Source organism: Gouania willdenowi, chromosome 22 (genome assembly GCF_900634775.1).
Source record: "Gouania willdenowi chromosome 22, fGouWil2.1, whole genome shotgun sequence".
NCBI lineage: Eukaryota > Metazoa > Chordata > Actinopteri > Blenniiformes > Gobiesocidae > Gouania > Gouania willdenowi.
This window is the reverse complement of record NC_041065.1, coordinates 13,680,580-13,706,319: the sequence shown is the minus strand read 5'-3', so window position 1 is coordinate 13,706,319 and position 25,740 is coordinate 13,680,580. Positions and strand designations below refer to the sequence as shown.

General features: G+C 41.0%; 1 protein-coding gene across 2 annotated transcripts in view; it reads left to right on the top strand.

The window, feature by feature from the left end:
* stxbp6 (syntaxin binding protein 6 (amisyn)) overlaps positions 1-20,052 on the top strand; it is a 96,213-nt gene extending 76,161 nt beyond the window's left edge. For both annotated transcript variants that reach the window (XM_028438778.1, XM_028438779.1), the window contains 2 exons: positions 15,592-15,749; positions 18,654-20,052. In XM_028438778.1, the coding sequence (XP_028294579.1) occupies positions 15,592-15,749; positions 18,654-18,677 (182 nt within the window). In that variant the 3' untranslated portion in view covers positions 18,678-20,052. The remainder of the gene's footprint in view (positions 1-15,591; positions 15,750-18,653) is intronic.
* Positions 20,053-25,740: the final 5,688 nt, after the last annotated feature.

The window sequence follows — 25,740 nt, the reverse complement described above, 5'->3', positions numbered from 1 at the left end:
TCTGGGAGTTAGTTGTTTTGAGTCAAGTGTAAAACTTCTCACATTTATTCACGCCGAGATGAATTTAAACATCTTTTTATTTGTTTTTTTTTTTTCAGAGCCAAAGGTGAGTTATGTTTACTCATTATACTGAAAGAACAGTGGTGTTTTTTTCTACTTGATTTATTTTAGTATTTGTTTCTCTTTTGCATTTCCTGAATCAACATTGAGGCTTATTTAGGATTATAATGACATAAATTACAGTCTTTAGCTCATTCCGTGAAGCTGACATTTATCTACTGATTAAAGTCACACAGCTGCATGTTCATGAATACTTACCAGCTATTTTTCAGTCCACTCTTTGGTGCAAGACATTATGTTCCCTGTTTGTCCCTGTTTGTGCTTTAAGTTCTGACTCAAGTCTTTTAAAGCAACATCGCAGTGACAAATCCATCCCAGGCCAACTGAGTCGAGGCTTTGCCCTTCTGACAAAAAATGTCACGATAAAGCCCTTGTTCTGGTTTGAGTGGTTAACCAAAGGGTTGAAGCACTCATTCGACCCTCATGTCACTCCAAGGTTTTTGTGTTTATTCATAGGATGAAATGTGTCACGCTATGAAAGTACATTTTCTGCTTTTATATATTCATCTGTTTGCAGGGACGGAGAAGTCATTGCTTTTAAAATATAAGATTGTTTGTATGAGCCATGCGTTATATGCTGTGTGCCCTGAGTAAGGTTTGTTAGGCTACCATACCAACTTTACATTCATAGAAATACATGAACAGCAAATGCAAATTTCTATTAGACTGTAAATGTTGTTAGAGAGATGAACCAAAGATGCTATGCTTGATTAAAGTGAGATTTGAGATGATTGAATGCGTCTAGGGAAATTAATTTAGGTGAAAAACAAATGTGGATAAAAGATTTGTTGGTAGAATGTAACTGAATAACAGGCTATATAAAAAAAAAATCATAGGTATGCATTCGGAGCAAGGCGGGGAGGCCCTTCCTGCTTGAACTTTTGCACGAGTTTCATTATGCTGCTGGGGGTAATGTCATGATTTGCATTAATTAAACTACAGCAGGGGTTTATCTCTTGGGAACAGCAGTATAGCTGGGCCTCCAGGCCTCTGTAATGTGTTTCTGGGTGATTTTACTTCCTCACTTCATACATCATTCATGCCTAATCCATTTGGAAACTTTAAACAGTATTGTCATTGAATGTAGAAGTAGTTACAGCACAAAGGAAGCCCATGTAAAATTGTGTAAGTTTAATTGATGTAACTGGTTTATCTCCATTAACATACTGTATATACTGTAGTTAATTGTAGCAAAGTATTAACTTAATGACTTATAGTTGTTGTAGTGTGTATGGATATATTTTATAGTGATTGAATTCTATAAATACTTGGATGGTCCTCTCTGTGTGGAGTTTGCAAGTTCTCCTGTGGCTTGGAGGGGTTTCTCTGAGTACCCCACTTTCCTCCCACATCCAAAAACATGTTGGGTTTATTGGAGTCCCTAATGGCCTGTAGGTGCAAGTATGAGTGGTTGTTTATATATTTGTGTTAGCTATGTATTGGTTATACCCCACATAGGACGAGTCGGAAGATGAATGAATGAATGAAAATCAAGCACTCACACACGATAAATCTCCTCTTTGCCAGATATTGGCAGTTATCTGGATTAGAAATGCTGATCATGGTACCATGATTATTCACACTATAAAGGCTTGTGATAATTCATATATCCAGTAATGATGATACAGTAAGTCCAAATGTATTGGCTCCCCCATTTCTTTGAAAGATTGCGATGAAATGTGCAATCCGGAACCGATACGAATGAAACACTGTGGGGTTAATTGAGGAGTTGAATGTCATAAATATGGGTCAATTACAAACTGAGATGAGAATTTTAGGATTTAAAAAAAAAAATGTTTAATTATGATCTAGAACAGTGATTCTAAACTCGTGGGTCGGGACCCAAAAGTGGGTCGCAGACCTGTACTGGGTGGGTCGTGGACAGCTGGTCAAAAATTAACATATACTTAATGTTTCTCATGTTGGACGTTTTTTTTTTTTTTTTGACAATCATGCTGTAAAATGCATGTTGCAAGGAAAAATATATGGATTTATGTTTTTAAAAATATTATATATATATATGTGTGTGTATGTTTTCATGAGCTATTTTTGTAAAAACTAAATTTGGTTGGTTGAATTCTAAAAAAAAAAAATAAAGTGAGTCATGGTTTAATGACCTTGGGAAAATGTGGGTCCCTGGGTGAACCCAGATGAGAACCCCTGACCTACAATCAGTATATTGATACACATCTACAACATTTAATGAAATCTTCCAATGACACGAGGTCTATCTTTGGTTATAATTTGGTCAAAATAGTACTGTTGATGTAATCCTGCAAACAGACAAATATTTCCTCCAACATATCAATTCTCTGGTTTTTACCAGAGCTGCACCACAAGAATTGTCTCTATAGATTGCTGCCATGTGTGAATTATTGTTTTTGTTAGTTTTCTATCTAAAAGTTTTATATATGACGCTGACATTACGCTGTCGTCATCTTTTATTAGCATGAATAGGGGGTCGTGAAGGCTGTCATTAAGCTAAATTGTGGAGCTATGTTGGCACTTTTGGATTCGGTGGAGGGCTTTAGTGGGGTTAGTTAGGGTAACAAACGACACTTATTGACAGCTTTCATGGCACATTGTTCTTTCTAATGACAGGTGTCATGTCATAATAATGACAGCGTAATGTCAGCCTTTTGTGTAAAACTTAGCAAAGTGTTGCCAAACAGTTACATGGTTAATTTAAAAAAAGTAAAAAACATTCAACAAAATATGAAATAGCTTCTTTTTTCCTCCTTATCTATCTATAAAAGCAAGTAACGTCTGTGTGTGTGCGAATAACTTCCCGGTGTGGTATCTGATCAAACTGAAACTTTGTCAACGGCTTCCAAATACCCCGATTGTGTGCATCCGTTATTTTGGAGTAATACAGACAGAGCTGAGAGGACGTGGGGGTGGGCTCTCCAGTGATTGGATAGCAACATTGGAACATAGGGACTACATCATCACTGTAGAGGTAGGACTGATGACATCATCGCTGGAGAGGTAGGACCAATGTTCTAATGTTCTAATACAGTAGTCCCTCGTTTATCGCGGGGGTTACATTTTAAAAATAACCTGCAATAGGCAAAATTAGTGAAGTCGTCAGCTTTATTTTTTACAATTATTATACCATTATTATATCATGTTTTAAGGCTGTAAAGCCCCTCACCACACACTTTTACACTTTTCTCAGACAAAAATTAACATTTCAAACCTGTTTTCAAACATACAGCACTTCAGAGTCACACTGCTAGTGATCAGACATTGTTCATGTTGACGATGACGTCCGTCAACACGAACACCGGTCTGTTCACCCATTCAACCATGGAGTGGAAGCTGTGTGTGACCACCTGGAGCTGTATGACACGGCCTTTATAACCAGGACCGGACGAGGAAGGATTTGGCGTGGAGGAGAATCAGTGAGGAGGTGGTAGTAGCAGGTTAAAGCTCTCTCTGTAGCACTGAGCTAGCATAGCATTAGCCGCTAATCACACCGGCTTTTTTCACTGGTGGTTTATGTTTATGAGAGGAGAAAAAGGGGCGCAGCTCCTCGCTTCAGCAGGCAGTGAAACTCACCAAGTTGGATGTGTCGCTGAACACAATGCGCGTTCATACGCTGTAAAAAAAAAAAAAAATGCATCCAAAATTGCACTGTAAAAAAAATCCGCGAAACACCGAGGCCGCGAAAGGTGAACCGCGTTATAGCGAGGGACTACTGTATACCAATGTTCCAAAATGGGTGGGGTGTGGGGTGGGATCTCCAGTGATTGGCTCTGGCCTGCATTGTATTAGAATACTGATGATGTCATCAGCAGTGATGTAATCACGCACTACTACTACTACTACTACTATAACTACTATTCTACAAATCACTTTTGGTTGTACCATGCCAAAAAATTAACGTGCAGAGAAAGAAACGTGAGGCAATGCGCCAGGCACGTGATGCTTCTTTATTTGGTCTGAAATTTAGATGAAAGTGCCCTAAAAACAGATGATTTGTTGAACATCAGATGATGTGTGTGTAGATCCACATTGTACACTGTTTGGAGGTTTTGACAATGCAATGTGTGTAGTCATGCTTGTGTATGCTGTCATATGAAAGAAACAATTTCAAGACACTCAGCTTCAAAACTCCTACACGCGTTATATCCTGCAGCATTATAGTAACGAGGAAATGATATGATCACATGTGCTGCTATAATAATGGTTTTCAGAGCTTGCTAGCGTGTATTGTTGCCACAGATCTATAGTATCAGTGTGTTTGCTTTGAGCATGAACTGTCTAATCTTTTTATATATGAGGATAGTGAAGGGGCTTTTCTGTCGGTGAGCTTTGATGTGTTTGACACCTTCTGTTGGTGAGGATCAAATTAAGTTCTTATCATTCGAGTGGAGCAGCCACTACTCCACCTCAAGATTGGAAAAAGGAAAGGCTGACTGAATAGTGTTTTTTCCTCCGCTTCCTCATTTTCTTTGTCTGTTTTTTGAGTTTCTTTTTGCTGTCGTCTTTATCGCCAGAAAACCACTTCAGTTTTAGTTTGCTCGCTATTGTCTCAGAAAACCGGCCGATTATGCTTACATACTAGAGTACAATAACTGTTCCTTCTACATTGTTAATAATGTCAAGTCATGGATTTGTTGGTTTCCGCTTCCCCTTTTCAAGATTTAACTGTATAAAACCAGGATTATAACCTTAAAACCTTATCTGTTAAGGGTTTCAGTTGAAGAAGTGTTTTTGTGACAGTCTTGCTTCTGCAAACAGGGATGTCTCCTGACAAAGTACATGCAACATACATTTTTAATGGGTAGTAATTAACCATTCATTCATCTTCTGACCTGCTTAGTCCTGTTGTTAGAGCCTGATATGTAACAACGACCCGAAATGTAATAGCTGATCACCAATGTAACAAAAGTGCTGAGCCTGAAATGTGTTTAAAAGAATTTAATAAAACCCAAAATGTCACAACTGGTCAATATATGTAGCAAGATGCTGAGCCCAAAACGCAAAAACTTTTTTACTTATAGCGTGATAACACAAGTATGTGGCGGTCCACTAGGGGCACTCATCGCCAGATTGGCCAGGGTATGTGTCACGGTGGGATTGGTTGCACAATCAGGAAGTCTTGTATATATGGTGGTGTTGTCTTGTAGTGAAGCCCTACAATAAACCGCTGGCATCTACTCCGTTCTCTCCGCGCCTTGCCTTCCACATTGGTGACCTCGACGTGATTTTCTTTTTCCGCTCTCGACCATGTCGCTTGCCGCTGGCGATGCCGTTCCGCTTGCGCCGGTTGTTGCTCCTGCGGTCTATGCGGCTACTGTTAAGCTTCCGGAGTTTTGGCAGCACGACCCCGAGCCCTGGTTTCAGCATATCGAGGCTCAGTTTCGGCTTCGTGGGATTACTGTGGATGACACCCGCTACTACCATGTTGTCGCTGCTCTGGATGCTCAGACTACGCGTCGGGCGATGTGCGTGTTGCGGGAACCCCCGGCGGACGGTAAATATGCCGCTATTAAGGCTTTGCTTTTAAGGCTGTATCAGCTGTCGGATGCCGAGCGGGCCGACCGGCTCCTGTCCCTCAACGGTTTGGGGGATGGTAAGCCGACGGAGCTGATGGAGAACATGCTGGCGTTGCTCGGTTCGGGGGATGCTTCCTTTTTGTTTGTGCAGCTTTTCCTCCGTCAGCTGCCGCCTCCTGTACGTACTGCGCTGGCGAGCTCGCCGCTGGTTGCTACCAAGGACTACAGGGGTTTGGCGGAGGAGGCGGACCGGATTCTGCTGGCTAACCGGCCGTGCGGCGTGCATGCCCTGCTTCCTGAGCCTTCCTGGTCGGCGCCGGACGAGGTGGGCGCTGTGGCCGCGGTGACGGACCGTCGCCGGCGGGAGGACGCGCTTTGTTTTTACCATCGGCGGTTCGGTGCTAAGGCTAAGCGCTGCGTGCCGCCGTGTGCTTTTCTGGCTCAGGGAAACGCCAGGGCCAGTGCTCAGTAGCGGCTGTGGGCGCTGGCGGGGTGGCCAAGCTGCTGTTTGTCGTGGATGACGTGTCGGGACGGCGTTGGTTGGTGGATTCCGGCGCCCAGAGGAGCATCCTGCCTGCGTCTGCCGTCGATGTGCTGAGTGACAGCCGGGGACTCCCGCTGAGTGCGGCTAATGGTACTACCATCCGTACGTTTGGCTCCAGGTCAGTGACTGTTTCTTTTTCTGGACGTCAGTTTTTGTGGGATTTTGTGGTTGCCTCAGTCGCTGTGCCTATTTTGGGTGCAGATTTTTTGTGTGCTCATGGGCTGCTCGTTGATGTGTCTAATGGCCGTTTGATTGACCCTGTCTCGTTCTCCACCTACCCCTGCTCTTTGGGGGGGGCTGAACCGGTGGCCCTGCCCCGGGTTCTCGCTGTTGGGGATGTATATCAGCGCCTCCTCGCTGAGTTTCCTGATCTGACTGTGCCGACGTTTTCGGCAGCAGTCGCTAAGCACGGCGTGGAGCACTTCATCCCTACAGTTGGGCCGCCCGTCTTTGCTCGTTCGCGGCGTCTGGACTCTGCTAAGCTGTCCCTGGCGAAGGAGGAGTTTGCAACTATGGAGCGCTTGGGGATCGTACGGCGCTCCGACAGTCCATGGGCCTCGCCTCTGCACATGGTGCCCAAGCCCGGGGGGCGGTGGCGGCCGTGTGGTGATTTCCGGCGGCTGAATGCTGTCACCACACCAGACCGCTATCCTATCCCGCACATTCAGGATTTCTCTGCGCAGCTCGCTGGAGCTTCCGTTTTTTCCAAAGTGGATTTAGTGCGGGGCTACCATCAGGTGCCTGTGCATGAAGCGGATGTTTCCAAAACTGCTATTATAACCCCATTTGGATTATTCGAATTTTTGCGGATGCCCTTTGGCCTGCGGGGGGCCGCGCAGACCTTTCAACGACTCATGGACTCTGTGTTACGGGATTTACCTTTTCTGTTTGTTTATTTGGATGACATTTTGGTTGCCAGTGCTTCGGCAGCCGAACATCTGGAGCATCTGCGTCTGTTGTTTAGGCGGCTGAGTTCTCATGGCCTGATTGTCAACCCAGCAAAGTGTCAGTTTGGGCTCTCTGACATTGATTTCCTCGGCCACCGGGTGTCCTCGCTGGGGGCTGCTCCGCTACCTGCACGGGTGGAGGCAGTTACGGGTTTTCCACGCCCGTCTACTGTCAAGCAGCTCCAGGAGTTCCTGGGCATGGTGAACTTTTATAATCGGTTCATCCCTCGTGCTGCTCACCTCATGCATCCCCTGTATGAGGCTCTTCGCGGGATGAAGGGGTCGCAGGAAGTGGCCTGGTCCTCTGACAGGTTGCAGGCGTTCGAGGCGGCCAGGGCCGCTCTGGCGGGGGCTGCCTTGTTGGCGCATCCCTCTCCCTCGGCTCCACTGGCTCTCACTACAGATGCGTCGGACATTGCTGTGGGCGCGGTGTGTGAGCAGTGGGTGGCTGGAGCATGGCAGCCCCTCGCTTTCTTCAGCAGGCAGCTCCGCACTGCAGAGAGGAGATACAGCACGTTCGACAGGGAGCTCCTGGCTCTTTTCCTCGCCACTCGTCATTTCCGTTTCCTGTTGGAGGGCCGCCGGTTCACGGCGTTTGTGGATCATAAGCCGTTGACCTTTGCCCTGGTCAAAGTCTCGGATCCTTGGTCTGCCCGCCAGCAGCGGCAGCTGGCCGCAATCTCAGAGTTTACCACGGACATTCAACACGTTGCTGGTAAGCACAATGGGGTGGCGGACTGTCTGTCTCGTGTGTTGGTTTCCTCTGTGCATCTAGGCTTGGATTATTCGGCTATGGCGGTGGATCAGGACGGCGATGCAGATCTCCAGGCCTGTCGTTCTGCTGTGACGGGTTTGCAGCTCGTGGACGTGCCCTGCCATGAGGATGGGACCACTCTGCTGTGCGACGTGGCCACCGGACAGCCGCGGCCTCTGGTTCCTGTAGGCTGGCGTCGCAGGATCTTCGATGCTGTTCACGCCTTGTCTCATCCCGGTGTTAAGGCGTCTGTGAAGCTGGTGAGCGCTAAGTTCGTCTGGCCCAGGTTGCGCAGAGACGTCAAAGGATGGGCCGCTGCCTGCGTGCCTTGTCAGCGGGCTAAGGTCCACCAACACGTCAGGGCTCCGCTGGAGCCTTTTCTGGTGCCGGAAAGGCGTTTTGACCACGTGCACGTGGATTTGGTCGGTCCTTTGCCCCCTTCTCGTGGCTGCACGCATCTCCTGACTATGGTGGATAGAACCACTCGGTGGCCGGAGGTGGTGCCCCTGGAATCTACATCGACGGACGTGGTGGGCCGGGCCTTCATCTCTGCTTGGGTCTCGCGGTTCGGCACACCTGCGGATTTGACTTCGGACAGGGGGGCCCAATTCACATCGGGGCTGTGGGACGCCATGGCTGTGGGCCTGGGGGTGCGGCTCCATCGCACTACAGCCTACAACCCCCAGGCGAATGGCCTCTGTGAGCGTTTCCATCGCTCCCTCAAGGCCGCTCTTCGGGCCAGCCTCACGGATGGGGGCTGGGTTGACCGTTTGCCGTGGGTCATGTTGGGCCTGCGCTCTGCTCCCAAAGAGGATCTTCAGTCTTCTGTCGCTGAACTGGTGTATGGGCAGCCTCTGAGGGTCCCGGGGGATTTCCTACCTGCTGCCTCGGCTCCGGCGGTCCCGATGGCCCCTCGTCTGCCCATTGAGGGGGCCGCAGGGGCGCTGGCTCCGGTTCCTGTGCACCACTGTTTGCCTCGTTTCCGAGTGCCGAGGGATCTCCTGTCATCGAGATTTGTGTTTCTCCGGCGTGGTGGCCACCGCTCCCCGCTCCAACCTCCATACGATGGGCCCTTTCGGGTTGTGGAGGCGGGGCCTAAGAACTTTGTCATTGACTTTGGTGGTCGCCTGGAGCGGGTCTCTGTTGATCGTCTGAAGCCTGCTCACCAGGACCCCGACGGGTTGATGGTTCCGGCCCTGCCTCCTCGCCGGGGTCGTCCTCCTGCTGCTGCTGCTACTGCTCCTGCTGCTGTTCCTGCTTCTGCTGCTCCTGCTGCTGCTACGGACTCTGTTCCCCGCCTGGTTTTGTTGCCAGGTGTGCCCCCTCGTCCGGGTCGAGCCCGCCGCCGTCGTGGTCGCCCCCCGCGCCTGCTGGTGTCTGACCCTCCTGGGACTTTGCGAGTCAGCCGTTATGGTCGTCCTATTAGACCTCCTCGGGGGACTTGAGGTGCTTTTTCCCGTTCTGGGTTCATGTTTTGTTTTTTGATATGTTGTCCTTTCTTTGACGTGTTGGTGCTGGGTTTTGTTGTGCCTGGTGCCCATTCTGTCGTTTCGGGGGGGGCCTGTGTGGCGGTCCACTAGGGGCACTCATCGCCAGATTGGCCAGGGTATGTGTCACGGTGGGATTGGTTGCACAATCAGGAAGTCTTGTATATATGGTGGTGTTGTCTTGTAGTGAAGCCCTACAATAAACCGCTGGCATCTACTCCGTTCTCTCCGCGCCTTGCCTTCCACAAGTAATAGAAATAAATTATAAAGAGTACACACAATACACACAGTAAAAATAAGAGTGCAGGTAACACATAAGGCTAACATTACACTGTCATTATCATGAATAAGGTGTCATGAAGGCTGACATTAAGTGTCGTTGGCTAAATTATGACACCTTTGGAGCTATGTTGGCGTTTTTTTGTTAGGTGGTAAAATATAAATGAATAAAAACATTCCTCTGCCTTACTGAACTGAACCCTGTCACTGGCCTTGCGAGAACTGCCACCTGAAATGGCCCGAGTGACAGTTCTCGCGAGATTAGTGCCGACAGCGGCAACAAACCCGGAAACAACTCAGAGGAGAGATGGATGAATGAAGACGTTCCGGCGAAAAAAAAACAAAGAACTTTTACCTTCCCAAAGAGCAGCAGGACGGGACACAGTTGCACGTTCTGTAAGATTAGTAACTGAGATTTTAGCGTCTCCCACAGCGGAAGGAATGATGTAAGTCACCATGAAAAATCAAAAATTGTTAAAGGATGTAAAGTCTGCAACAAATATGTCTAATAAGTCATTAGTGAATAGCAGAGAACAACATGAGTGAGCATGAGAAATTAAAAGAAAATATGTAATAAAATAAAATGTTAATGTCTGACTTAAAGACAAGCAATGTGAAATTAACAGTAAATATTCAATGTGTTGACTTATATATGAACTGTAAGTATATTAAATAAACAAATGTGCTTCATATACCCATTTATGTTTTAATTTACGCTGTGTACGCTGTATCGAGATTTCTATTTTGGTGATATAGAAAACTATAATATCGCATATATCGTTATATATATCGTATTTTGTATAAAAATACTTCTTTTATGAGTCGCTGCTTTTATGTCCCAGAACAACATGTAAAGTTCAGTTAGATGGATTAATGAGTGCGTTCTAACCCAGACCTTCCACATAACAAGCCACACTCCAGAACTCACTCACACGTGCTGTCCCTTACAGGCAAAAAAGCCAAAGGTGGCACATATTATGCAGTTGTTGTAAAATATTATGCTGTAAAATCACTTTACTGCTGTAAATATTTTATTGTAAGCTACTTAAGGGTTCAAGGTAATAATTACTATATGATTATGGTCCAAAGCAACATTAAATGCAGTTTTTTTTTCATCAAGGGACATGAAACTTGGGTTGCTGGATGGCTGGCTGGCTCCCCACACCACACATTAAGTGGGCCGGTCTGTCAATGACTTCCTGGCCATTCCCCACCACCACCATCAGTCCGCCCCTGCCACGCAGTCCTCCACTTTGTTCCTCCTGTGGATTAATTGTGGAATACATATTTTAAAAAAGTTAACACAAAACAAACCGAGCTGCTCCCTTGAGCGCGAGACCAAAAAAAACTAAAGCCATTAGTTATAGCAAAGCACCCCTAGTTATAGAAAGAAATGCTAAAGAATTCTGCAATATTAGTAGTATTTCCATCCTCATGTTGAATGACTACCTCTGGCTTTTTCTCTAAAACCTACACCTTGACGTTAATCAGAGTTGAACCTATCATAATTGTAATGGTGGATGAGCTGACATGTGGTTGTGACATAATGTGTGACATACATTATGTTTATACTGCAATGCTAGGAACACAGACAATCCTGACTGAATCCCACATCAATATGATACCTTTGCAAAGCTAGACTGTATTTGTAGAAATAATCTACACGTTTGTGTCCCAAAGTACAGCTTTGAACAATCAAAGTTGCTTTTATGCAACAAGTTCCATCGCATATCTGGCAAAATTATATATAAAGAGGCTCATGCTGTGTATTTAGGGTTTTAAGTGTATTTTCTTTTTGCGTAAAGTTACAGAAAGTGTTCTTGTGAGGGTTTTTTAAAGAAAGAATATTTGTCAGACTAAGGTACGCAGACCCCCCGTGTACCCACAAGCATTAGTTGGTGGTCCCAAAACAAATTGGGTAAAAAAAAAGTTTTGCATTATGCTCCAACATGATCATCATTCTTACAGCATTGTCGTGCGTATACTCAATTCATTTTCTGTAATTCAACAAGGGATGGAAAAACAATCCAAAATATATCAATTAAAACCTACTTATTTCTTTGCTTTTACTGGCAACAGAATAGATTTTATTCTTTACCGTTTTAGTTGGATCAAAGTGAGTCACTTTTATTGTGAAATTCTTCATTGAATATACAGGTATATTGACCTTGGTGAGAAGTTGTTCACCAGTTTAACTCCACTTTTTCCCTGTCAACTTTGTTGACATCAACTCATTGGTAAATGTTCAAGAAGATTATATCTTGTTCTGGATGTAAATGACACAATAAGACTTTAAGGTTCACATTCAGCGTCTGAGCAATGACACCACTTAGCATAATCCACTCCCACGCATGTTCTTCAGTTTGGGATGCTGCACCCTCCTCACAAAGCTTTCCATATGATCTCCTCTGTGCCTTTTGTTTGATTACACTCGACTGGGGGAGCCAATGTTGCAGCTTACCACAGATGTATGGGATGAAGAAAATGAATAAATAAAATAAAGCTGCATACATGAAAAGAAAAGAATAGGATGTGAAGATTGCAGAAAGGTTTGTGTGCAATATATAGAGAAGCTATGGAATTGTAAATGGATGAGGTGGGAAATCATCCAGAGCTTTGCTGGAAAAGGGGTAGATTACTGGAAACCCTTGGATGCTGTAAAGGTCTTATTCTTCTGGTGAAGACTTTACCCTGATACTTTTACCAGTAAAGGATGTACACTAAGCAAACTCGCGTCACATATATCCAACAGAACTTTTGCCATCACTAATGCTCCATTCACAGTGGCTACAGACTAACGTCAAACTGTTTCAAAAATGTACTTTATTGAACGACGGAACCTGGTGGTTTATGAGCTTAATTCACCTTTATTTTGAACAATATGCAGTAAATCACTAACCTCCTGATGACTGACTGTGAGCGTCAGTGTGTTGGAACCACCCTCCACATCCATCTGTTTGCAAAGTGGGTGTGTCTACGCAAATTGTTGTTTTCTGTCAGGTTAACTGTAATTGAAGGAACGTCGCCTAGTCTTGCTGTCTCTGTCTGGTTTACCACGTAATCCACTCTCATAGTGAGGAGTGTCTACCTCATGCTGCCTGACATAATGCTAGGAGAGATACTCGTGCTATATGGTACTGTCATGTGGAAAAAGTTTAAACCTTAAACTCACCTTATGGTTCTACTTAGTTAGAAGGATAACCAAATTTGATGTGTGGCTTTAGGGTATCAATACCTTGATGGAGTTCGAAAATGAGAAGTGCGCAGTTATTTTTTTCCGGAGTTATTGCCCTTCTCCCGTTTTTCTTTACTCTGGGTGAGTTTGAATATTTTGACCTACCACTGTTGCCATAGTAGTCGGAAGCCGCCACTTTGAAAGCCCATGGCCTACTGGTCTCTACTAACTAAGTTCTTGTATTTTTGGCTTGAAAAAACATATTCTTGTGAGTATGTTTAAGTGTATTGTTTGATAACACTCCTAAGACTGTGTTTGTGAAAGTTAAGCATAAACGGTGTGTTATATAAATCACTGCTGATCGCGGTAAATGTTAGCATGAGCATATACATGGGTTTTTCCCATAGACGTTAGCATGAAGCTAGCTGACTTTTTGTATAGTGGTATTTTTATCTCCCGCCACAAAGTGTGGAAGGGCGATATAGGTTTGAGCTCCGTCCGTCCGTGCGTCTGAGTTAAAGGGGACAGCATTTCTCTGAAATTGTTAGATATCCGAATTCGGTGTGTAGCTTTAGGGTATCAATACCTTGATGGAGTTTGAAAATGAGAAGCGCAACATTTGTTTAGAGTTATTGCCCTTATTTCGTTTTGGTTTTTAGCAGAAGATGTTGATGACCATGTCTTCTTGTTTATTCTTTTTTTTAAAGTAGTTTCAAGTACTCAACTGGTTTGGTTACAAATACTCAATAGGTGCAAAAACCATGTCATTTTTAAAGGTAAAAACAGGACAGGAAACTTGTGACATGGTTTTGGTATGGGCTTGTTTACACTGAGGTATAGTTGTAATGTTATTTCTGCACTTGGCTGACCACATCAAAACAAGGTAGATCCATTTCTTAGGAGACAGTATTTCCTGAGGTGTAAATTACGGTGGCTGGGAAGTAGTCGGACGGGTATTATGATATGATAGCCTGATATGAAAAATATAAGTGTATCCTAATCAACTTTCACTTACTTTCATACGCGTTTCGATGTCTTCTTCTTGTTCTTCTCTGTTCTGGTGGGTTAAAAACATCCGCCAGAAACGTGTCCGACTGTAATACCGGTCCGGAGGAAACACTTCCGTTGTGGCCATTTTGCATTCGTGTTGTGACCTTTTTGCATTTGTGTTCATTTCTTTAAATGCATTCACCTGACACTTCCCGGCCACCGGGTTTCCGCAACGGAAGTGTTTCCGACGGACCAGTATTACAGACGGACACGTTTCTGGCGGATGTTTTTAACCCACCAGAACAGTTAAGAACAAGAAGAAGACATCGAAACGCGTATGAAAGTAAGTGAAAGTTGATTAGGATACTCTTATATTTTTCACATCAGGCTATCATATCATAATACCCGTCCGACTGTCCGACTGTAATACCGGTCCGTCGGAAACACTTCCGTTGTGGCCGGTTTGCATTCGTGTTGTGACCTGTTTGCATTTGTGTTCGTTTCTGTAAATGCATTCACCTGACACTTCCCAGCCACTGTAGTAAATTCACAAAGTGACGGATTTAACCCCACTGGAACAATGCTATGCAGAGAAAGGAAGCATAGTTAGCATAGTGTATAATGACAGCAGTTCTAAGGTGTGGTAGATTGATGACTAGATGAAACATCTGCTCGGCTGCCGTGGCTATCTAAAGATTTATTCTCTGTGTATTATTAACTCATTTATCTGTTAAGGGGCCAATGCAGCCAAGCACATATCCTTAGTTTTTTGCATTGTTGTTTAGATAGCAGGAGGGTAAACTCAGAGATATGGAAGCATTATAGAAGCATTTATGTTAATCTATTTTAAATTTATTTATGGTACAGATATGCTTCCAATACGGAGATGACTACAGGACTTTAATATAGGAAAAGAGCAGTGCTGGAGCAACCTGATTTCCTTAAAGTACAGTTTTCTTGTTACTGTAATTGAGTTACTTTTATGGGTACTTTTGAGTATATTTCTTAACCAGTCATTTTACTTGTACTTAAGTATGTTTTAAAAGAAATAAACTAATTCATTACATTTCCAACTTATACTAAGTAAATTATTATTTTTTGTTTTAAAATGATCAATGGACATAGTGAAACCACAAAAAAAAAAATGAAAAGAAAAGAGAACAATCAAATGCATCCCATCATAGCCGACCAATCAGATTAAACGTAATGCACGGCACCAAAACATCATTGAATAGAGGTTATTTTCTCAATTTTAGAGTTTATAAATCTAGTTTTTATTATTATTTTGATTTTAATTCATCTGTGTTATTTCATTTAAAAAGGATTTTTACACTTTGACAAAAAATGTATTTTATACAGAAGCCTTTATGGAAAATATATTAAGTTTCAATTATGCAGTTTCCAATCATCTCTTGCTTTTTAAGTTTATATATGAGATGTTTACTGTATGCAAGGGAACTGTGGCATTCTTTATTACCAAAAAGAAACATGTAACTGTAAATAACTAGTAACTTTTACTTTGAGTACTATTTATTAAGCTACTTTTTACTTGTACTTTAGTTTTTATGGATAAACGCACTTGTACTTTAGTAAAATTTCAATCAAGTAAGAGTACTTCTACTTGAGTAAGATATCAGTACTCTTTACACCTCTTATTACACACTCCATCACTGTTTTGATTACAAACTTAACATTTTCCTTCCCCTCCTATTTTCTCTGTTCCTTTGCTCTCTTTCCTGCCTCTCTGCGCTCAATCTTGGCGTTCCCTTCACCTCTCATCCTTATCAACAGGTACCAGTATACTACACTCAGCTGCAGACAGTGTGACGAGTGCAGTGCAGAAGGCCAGCCAGGCTCTGAATGAGCGTGGCGAGCGATTAGGTCGGGCGGAGGAGAGGACGGCGGATATGATGAACAGTGCTGAACAGTTTTCTGTCACTGCACACAAGGTGAGGCCACATGTTTGCGTGATGCTTCCAAAGGAGCAGTGCTGGAATGTTGATGTCCTGTTTCCCCACATTGTGGACTTATTCCTATTGAAGATGAGGATAGTTTATCTTTTTTAATATAAGATTTTCCAACACATCATCAGCGTATCTGTTTGTTTGTTTGTTGCTTTGTTTGTTGCTTTGTTGCGTCTTCAGCCGCTCTGCAGTCATTCTTCTGTGCTATGGATTTTTTTTTTCCCGATCGTTTACTCGGGTGCTTCTCCATAGGGTGTCCCCCTCTTTTCCATCAAGCACATGTCTCTCTTTCATTTGGAAAACTAATTGCCTGCTGTTTAATAAGGCTATTTGCATGATATATATTTTCCTCAGCAAAAACAGAGGAAAAATATCTTTTGCAATTTTGATCATAATAGCTGTTTTCCTAACGATTTAAGGCGTATCTTTATCAATTTTGCAACTTGAACTGTCGCGTTTTCTGCAGATAAATAATATGCAAACTGAAATTGGAAATTATGAATTAAAAGCTGAAGCCATCCACTACTAGCAAGAAATTACAGTTTTGATTGAAAATAGTCAGGTTATTCATGTGTCATTAAAATTCAACCTTGAGTCTTGCAAAGCCCTACAGATTAAATTCCCCGCTGGCATGAATTACTTAGACTGTAGTAAACAAAAAGGCAAGACAGGTAATGTCAATTGACATCAGTTTAATATTACATTATTTCTTTCATCATGTGAAGACTTGATGTTTCACCTTTCCAGGTTCGGAGTTAAAAGCTTCCAATTAAAGCCAAATCATTACTAGAATTAGCAAAGCTATGCAGTGCTGGAGGAGGGTGACCTTGACTCCGTACAGTCCTGCAATTTCATTTCTTCTCTGACTGCAGACAGATGAGCTCAAGTTTGATTACAACTGTTATTGTGTGGATGCAGCTCTACTGCCCTCTTCTGACCAACGTTATGTGCATTGTACCTGTTCTTTTTAACTTGTACATATGACAATAAACTCTATTCTATTCCCTTTTTTCAAAATCTAACTCAATCTATAGCCTCTACTAATATGCAGTAACTCTTGCAAAATATTTCCTACGATATGAATATTTGTGGGGTTCAAGCCCTGGGGTGGACACTTTGGTCCTTTCCTTGTGGAGTTTGCATGTTCTCTCCGTGCTGCGTGTTTTTCTTCCGGGTACTCCAGCTTCCTCCCACAATCCAAAACCATGACTGAGTCTCTAAATGGCCAGTAGGAGTGCACATAAATGGTTGTTTGTCTGTCTGTGTATTGCCCAGCAATGGACTGGCGCCCTATCCAGGGTGTACCCCCACCTAACGCCCAGTGTGAGGCGGAGATAGGCACCAGCAGACCCCCACGACCCTATAATAGGACAAAGCGGGTCTGAAAATGGATGGATGGAAGTTGTTTGTGGGTTACACCTTTTGATTAGCATTAGCCTAGTTTTTGGCAAAAAATCGATTAAATATTTATTTATTTTTTTTCATTTTTTTTATTTTGCAAATTCGAGTTTAAAACATTTTTTTTTTCCCTTACCACAGTTTTTTCAGACTTTTTCACATTCCGTCCTTGTGGGTTACCGTAGCGCGATGTTAGCTAGCCCCCTCTTTGTTTACATGTGTTTTTACCCTTTGAGTAGGCTATATTTGTGCCACAGGCATGTTACATTTTTTATTCGCACTATGCTGAGATGCTAAAGGAAGAATTTATTATTTTAATTTGTAATGTTATGTTGTAAAATATGTAGTTATCTGATTTCTTAATCAGAAAATTGAAGCTACTGTGAAGTTGCTGTTGCACTTTTGCTTAAACCTGGGTTAAAGCTTGAGATTATTGAATGACAGAGCCTCATTTGCTTTTTATTTTGGGATTGTTCTATGCATTTTAACTCTTGAGGACAATCACAACAATAAAGTTGCACTTTTGACTATGTATCTAATGTCTGCAGTCATTTTGCAGATTTTGGACCTCGTAAAATATACTTTGCTTCTTTTTTTGTTATTGTGCATGAAATGGTGTTTTGATGTAACGAGGAAGCGGTCTTGTAATCCGAGGGTCACTGATTTGAATCCTACCTTGGTCTTTACTGTGAAATGTTGAACAAGTTCTTTAAACCAAATTGCTGGTGTTTGTACGTCGCTTTGGATAACTTTCTACTAAATGAAATTGTATAATTGTGGAAATGCAGACATTTGCCATACCTTATGGTTATTATTGGAACATTTTAAAAATAATGACAGACAGCAAAAAATACCCTAAAATAACCAAATCAAATTGTGTGTCTTCTCTGACTGATTTATTGTTTTTGCTTTTTGCCCAGCAATTTATCATGGACCATTGATTGGATATTGTTTTATTATAGAACATTATAGTGTTTTTTTATTTTATTAACTAACAAACATAATGAATTTTTATATCATTTTCATTCAAATGTTTTTTTTAAATGTTTTTTTTTTTAAATTGTCATATTCTCATTATTGACAGTTAAAAAACATGTTTAACGAAAAGTAAGTCAACAAAGTTAACACTGGGTTCAACTTTATTTTTATCATTTTTTTTTTTTCTCCCATTGCCCTCATTTTTCTTTCTACAAGTCATCAGAACAACTTTCAATGCATTGCTAAAGTAGTAATGGCTAATGCGAATTGTTTTTCTGAGTTACTGAAATTGAATGTTGTGCAAACCTACAATAAATTGCAATTGCATTTTAGCGTTAAAAATGCATTAAATGTTGTTAATTAGCTTCTCGCTAACTCCTAGTTCTGTTATATTTTTACAAGTTGTAGCCGTTAACAGATCATCCATAGAAATATGTACATTTGCTGTTGCATGGTTGCTTTTTTTTGAACTGTATTAACTTTTTACCCCCCCCCCCTTTGATTTTTCTATAGCTTGCAATGAAGCACAAGTGTTGAACCACTGCCAAATCCAATCGGGCTGGGGGAATCACCAGCTGCTGTACAGAAGAGGGAATTCCAGATGATTTTATTCTTTTTAAATATTTTAATATGATTAGTATTTGTTAACAGCGTTAACGGTTTTTGGTGCATCTCATTCCTAATGATCTTGACACATGCAGATGGAGAGATATCCACGATTGTCAGCAGAATGTTTCACGCCCGTTTGCCAAAAAATGATGAGCCACGGCAGGGACTGTACTGTTCACTCACTAACCACGTCCTCTTTTTCAGCTCACACGCTGAAAAACTCAAATATTAACAGTAATTTACACCAGACTGAGCATGGGGTCTACAAACCAATATGTAAACACATAATATAGATGTAATCATTATCAAGTTTTATACTTAGGATGTACCTGGTTATAGTTATTTGCAGCAAACTTGTGATGTTAGATCATCTTTTAGCCTGTTGCATTGTTACGCATTGCATAACGAACCAAAAACAGTATTGAAATATATTAAGAGTGTATTTTGACAACCTCAAACGAGGGAAAAAAGGGTGATTTGATTGTCATAAATATAAAATGTCAAAGGATGAAGCTCCCGTCTTAATGTAATATAGAGTCGCCAACAATTGGGATTTCATGAACTTGATTTTAAAATTGACTTTTTATGTGGGTGATATAATTTGTTTTTTTTTAATGTAGCATTTTATTTGATCAAAACCAGTTTCAACAATGTCAGCAGCATTATGAATTGTTTTACTAATATATTGCTGAGGTGTGTAGAGCTTCCTTTTTTCTAAACATCAGGCTTTTGAAATAAATTCCACCTCTAATTCAACTGTGAACATTTAAAAGTCTTACTTAGTGCTTTTATATTGCTTAAATGTGTATTCTGATAAAGGACAAAGTGGAATAGTGCTTTTCTTTTCTTTGCTTTTGCACACACAGACACGCACCCTTTTATACTTTGCTATAGGGCCACGTGATCCTGTTCATCATAGGAAGCGTTAAAGATGGACTAATTGTCGTAACTTGTAATTTTACAATGCACTGCTACCTTTATCTTGTAGAGCACAATTGTGTGTATAATACATAATCTTGATATCTACACATTGTGTGCTTCCAACCCTCACTAACTAGATGTAACTAAAAGGAAAGTATACATTAAATCTGTTTATTATCTCATTTCTGTTGCAGTCACTCATCAAGTTGCCAAAAACTATTTGTTTTATGGGTCATTTTCCAAAGTTTCCTATTAAGTAAATGGACTTGATTTATATAGCGCTTTATCCCCACACTGAAGCAGTCTCAAAGCGCTTTACACATCAGCTCATTCACCCAATCATTCTCACATTCACACACCAGTGGGACAGGACTGCCATGCAAGGCGCTAGTCGACCACTGGGAGCAACTTAGGGTTCAGTGTCTTGCCCAAGGACACTTCGACACATAGTCAGGTACAGGGATCAAACCCCCAACCTCTCGATCAGAAGACGACCCTCTCCCACCTGAGCAAGTTTCAACAATGCTTTTCTCTCACAAATGTCACCTGTTTATGGTACTGTAAAATGTCAAATAAAGTCATTTCACAACCATGGATGAATAATCCCTTTCTTAATGCTTGCATACAAATAAGTTGCAATTTGCATTACAAGCAGCAACCACAAGCCCCACATCACAAGAATATCAGAAGTCTGTTTTGTATATATATATGTGTGTGAAAATGCATTTTAAACATTTTTAGATTATTTGTATTGGAATGAAAAGGGCTGTGTGGAAAATAAGCTGGTTGTTAATCACAGTTTTGCACTAAAAACAAGGATTCATGCTTCATTATGCCTTATTACCACCCCCTTTAAAACAGTGCAAATGGTACGACCCACATGTGCTTCTGCTGTGCTGTGGATGTAACCAGGAGAGGGAGATACACAGCAGCAGCAGCAGCAGCATGTTTTTCCTCAAGAAAGTAAAACTAGCCCAAAAACACAAAAAAAAGAAAGGCGAAGGGGAAATCTGCTGCTTTCTCAATTCTTCGGAGGTGAGCTTTAAAACACATCTTTTTTTTAGGCAATATATTATTTTATTTGAAATTACGTGCACTCTTGCACATTAAAATGCTGGAACATTCATTTTGCACGTCAAATCGTAATTGGAAATTCAATTCTTAAAAATAAAAAAAATATTTTGAAGACTAAATTTTGCCGCCACCAAGTCTTAAGTAGGTGGCCAGACTGTCCCCATGATTCTAATTATTCTGTTTTTACCTTTTATTAACCTTTGTACACGTTTGCTTTTTGTGTGTTAGTTATACCCCCCTCCCCCATAAAAATAAAAAATGACCAGCCACCCCTAAAATTGTAGTAAAAATATGTCACAAACATAATATTCAATAAATAACTAAAATTTAGTAGAACAGATTTATAAAATATAACCAATGGATATGGAATCATTAGGTTATTGCAGTTTGTTTCAACCTTAGGGTCAGGATCCCATGTGGGGTCGCTTATAATGTCTAGTAATTGTAAATTGGTGGTGCACTTGTCACTTTGTCACTAATCTTGGCTACTATGTATCTGTAACACACTTTAATAAACATGATCAAAAAATAATTGTAGGGAAAAAAAAAAAGTCTCTGGAGTCGCTGGATATTTGTGATATCAAAATGGGGTCACGATCCAAAAAAGGTTGGGAACTCCTGGGTTAATGTGAAAAAAAAATTAGTTTGCGGGCAAAAAAAAGTGTACATAATTTACAGTAGGAGTCCAACAAGATGGTTTGTACCCAGGCCCCAAAATGTAGTGCTACGCCCCTGGTGGTAGTGGAAAAAATTGCAATTCCTTGAATATGAGCTTGTCTTATGTGGTGTAGTAGGGTAGAGAAAAAAAAAAATCATAAAACTAGATACTAAATGTCATTCAGAAACATTAATTTGTGCTTTAAAATAGAGGGTTTTCATCAACGTCGTCAACCCGAAAGTCGCCATTTTGGAGATAAAGCAGCAGGTCTACAAACAGCACACGGACAAGAAAATGCCAAATTTTGAGACGAAATGGTGAACTATTGTCGTGTTTTTGACTGTAATAATCGGCCAAAAAACATTGTTTGTACACTGTTGGTACAGCAAAAAAACACAGCAATAGTTCACTATTTTGTCTCAAAATTTGGCATTTTCGTGGACAATTATTTGACTCCTTAAATCTGTTTTAGAAAATATTTATCTTTACCTTAGCTCAGTCAAACTTTTCATCTTTTTGTATGAAAAAAAAAAAAAAAACTATGAATCATTTTAATAGAATAAAAAACTAAAGTGAAGTCTCTGATTGGTGGGATGAGGTAAGTAGATGTTTCCAGCACATCTATACTCCGAGTTACCTTCCACTACTTTATCTCTGCTTAATGGTATTTTACTTTTCCAATTAATGATGCAGATCAATTTGACAAGCAGGAAGGCAATGAGTGCATCTGCAGAGCATCACCATGTGATCTATTGCTTTTAGTGCTGTAAAGGGAGAAGTGAGCACCTCATTAAAACCCCTGCACATGACTCACTCTGTGAATCATTTTCTGCTTCCTCTCCAAACCTTCCTAATTGTTCAGCTCTCATCGATTACTATTTTTTTTTCTTCTTGCGAAACTACTCACACACTTTTGAATTCAACCTAAAGGGAAAAAAAGACATGTTATTGCATTTACATTTAAATAGTCAAATTAACAATTTTCAGGTATCTCAATTGGTATTGCATGATTTAAGGAGACTTGACCAGTGATAATTTAATGACAGCAAATTTTGATATAGTTTGTCTCTTTCGACTAAATTAAAAATGTTGTCAGAACCATTTAAGTCAACTAAATGACAAAAGGATTTTAGAAGACTAAATCTGTTACGGACTGAGTCAACTGAAATATACAAAATAAGAGTTTATGCACTTAAAAAAATAAATAAATCAATCTTATATACAGATTTGATGTGATTAATATGTAAGGAAACATGATCATATGAGCTTTGGTTAATTTTAGTTCATGCGACAAAATTATAGTTTTTGTTTGATTTTTTTTTTACTAGATAAAAATATAAATATATTTTGATATAGTTTTTTTTAAGTTTGAAAATGTTAGTCTAGTTATTGTCACTTAAAGAAAATTGAACTGACAAAAATTGTATTAATTTTTTATTTTTGTGTGCAATCTTTTCGCGACAGTTATGCATGTTTTATTATTGCAATTAAATAAATAAATGTATTTTATTGCATAATTGTGACCATCACCAGCCTAAGGAATGGTAAGAAACACTTTATTAAAGGGATGACACATTTCAGTCAACAGAATAAACACTGGTCATCTGACAAATACTGCAAAGTGCTATTTCACTACAGTGTAGTGTGCTTTATAGTCTCAACCACTAGAGGGCGCTCTCACCGTGTCAACAAACCCCATCCCTGCAGGCAGATGTGTATTGATTTCGGGTGTTTAGTGTGCAATTTCCGTTCAATGTGTTTATTGATCACATGATGGGCCATAGGTGTGATTGAAGGGATGATAGAGAACTTTTCAATACCTGTGATTGCTACAGTTAATGTTGGAGCAGAGCAGCTGTCAAACAGCAGCAAGATTATAGCACATTAGGGCAAGCAGCCAGAACAAGGAGAGCTGATAGCAGTGATACAATAGATGGAGATAAAGGAAACAATAAGTATATTTGTGGTGCATTGTGGGTATGCACTGGCACTTGGCAGCAAAAGGACTTGTCCAATTAAATCTAGGCCAGCATCGTTTCTATATATACTATAGGCAGAGGTGTAAAGAGTAAATTTATTTGTATAGCGCATTTCATACACAAGGCTACTCAATGGGCGTTGCATGATCAAAAAATGCAACAGAAAACATTCAACAGCTTAAAATCTACAAGAACATTAAAGTTGGCAAAAAAAAAAAAAAAAAAAAAAAATCATCAGTAAAATCATTTAAAATCATCAACAAACACATTACATCAACAACATGACCAAAAATCTCCCTCTCAATCATATGCAGTATAAAAAAAGAGTGCCTTTAACTTTGATTTAAAAACGTTCACATTGGATGCTCACATCAGTACTGATATATTCTACTCAAGTAGAAGTACTGTTGATTGAAATTGTACTCAAGTACTAACCCTAACTCCTTACTTCTTTTAAAACGTACAAGTAAAATTACTGATTTAGAAATGTAAATATAATATAATATAAAAGCAACTAAACTACAGTAACGTGAGTACTTGTAATCCGTTACTTTCACCTCTGACTATAGGTGCATGAATGGCTGCTTTTTCCACTACTCTGTGCTTTCAGCGCTAAACCTAACCTCCACATATTGTTGGATCAGTATTACATTTGAATAATTAGAGTGACTGTCAAATCCCTAAATGCAGCTCCTGTGGGGGGGTTCCTGTCTGCAATGGTCTTCATCTAGAAATGGTGCAAAGATGAATAATGCCATTGATTTTTGTAAAAAGCAAAGGCAGCTTCTAAAGAAGATTAAAAAAAACAGTTCTCATTAAAGATGTCAGAGGATAGAACGCTTCACATTTGAGTGCAGGGGAGGAGGCGGTAGAGCAGAGAGGATGCCCATATGTTCTCCAATCACTGCGAAAAAGCTAACAATGAGTGTATTGGCATCATGGGTGCAACATGCGCACTGTACATAAAAGGTCACAGTATGTATATGACTGTCAGAGTAGTGTGTATGTAAAGTGTATAGGAATCAAAAAATATAATAAGGTGATTTTAGGTTGTTAATATAGACTTGCCACCAACATAGGAGTTTCTATCATCATGTATCAATGTTGTTATAGTAATTTATAATTTACTGTATTGTTTTCTATTGAATTTGAGTAAATATGTCCAAATGTGAAAATAGAGCAAAATGGAATCAGAAGCCATAGTCAGCTGTTTGCAGCAGTTTTTTTGTTTTCCAAGATCGCTGCTAATTACTTCAACCTGAAAATACGCTTGCACACCAATGCGCTATCAGGTGGTAAAATACAATGTAGATCAATGGCTTGTCTGAGGAACAAATGGCATGTTCATGCTGGGATGTGAGCTGAGTGGTTGTGGAGGACCCCATTGCAAGGGAAAAGGAGAAGACAGGGTAGCAGCTGGTTGTAACATAATGTTAATTTAATGGTGTAAACAAAATCCGCTAAAATCAAACTTAATCTCTGATACAACAAAACCAAAATAAATGTACAGTGGATCACCAACAAGAACAGGTGACTGATGAACACTCTGTATTCAAGAACACCTTTAGTAGAGAGTGAAGGCTATCAGGAGGCGAGGCCCACCTGGGTGAAGACAGGTGCAAAATCATACTGAAAAGACGGGGAAAAGTAATGACAATGGATCCATGTATTACAGACAAAGAGCTTATCCGGGGTTTCCACTAGACACGTCTCCACTGCGCCACGTCTCCGATCTGGTTTTGCTCCGCTGTCCGCCGTCCGCCAATCCCGACCGGTTGCGTTTTGAGTGCACCACAGCGCAGTCCAGTTGACGTCACAAGACTGAGGAGTTATCGCGATATTTACATAATCGCACAAGATTATATGGTGAAATATGATCGGAAGACTCTTATTTTGAAAAGTAACCAGATGTTTTAATGTTTAGTATGTGCTTAACTTCCTGTTTCACTGCATTTGCTCTGTGCTGAGTTGTTGCGTCGAGCTCCAGTATCCGGCAGAAATACAGGTCCTGCGTATCTCTGCCGGAGGGCTCCGGACTGTCGCAGCTGGGACGGAGCAGCGCACTGGACCCGGTGGAAATTAACACAGACTAAAGTGGGAACCTATCAGCTCTGGTGGCGTGACGGAGACGTAACTCAGTGGAAATTGGGGGTTAGAACTAAAGGAGCCCATTACTAATAAAAAAGAGTAAAATGAAATGATCAACCCAAGCATATAAAAAGCCACCTGAAAAAGGAATGCACTGTTGTTTATACGTATCCTATAAAACACCCCAAAAATAAACCGATTATACCACTTGACCGTCTATAAGAATGAAAAATAAAACTCAAACCCACATAGACTGTGACAGGAATCAGGT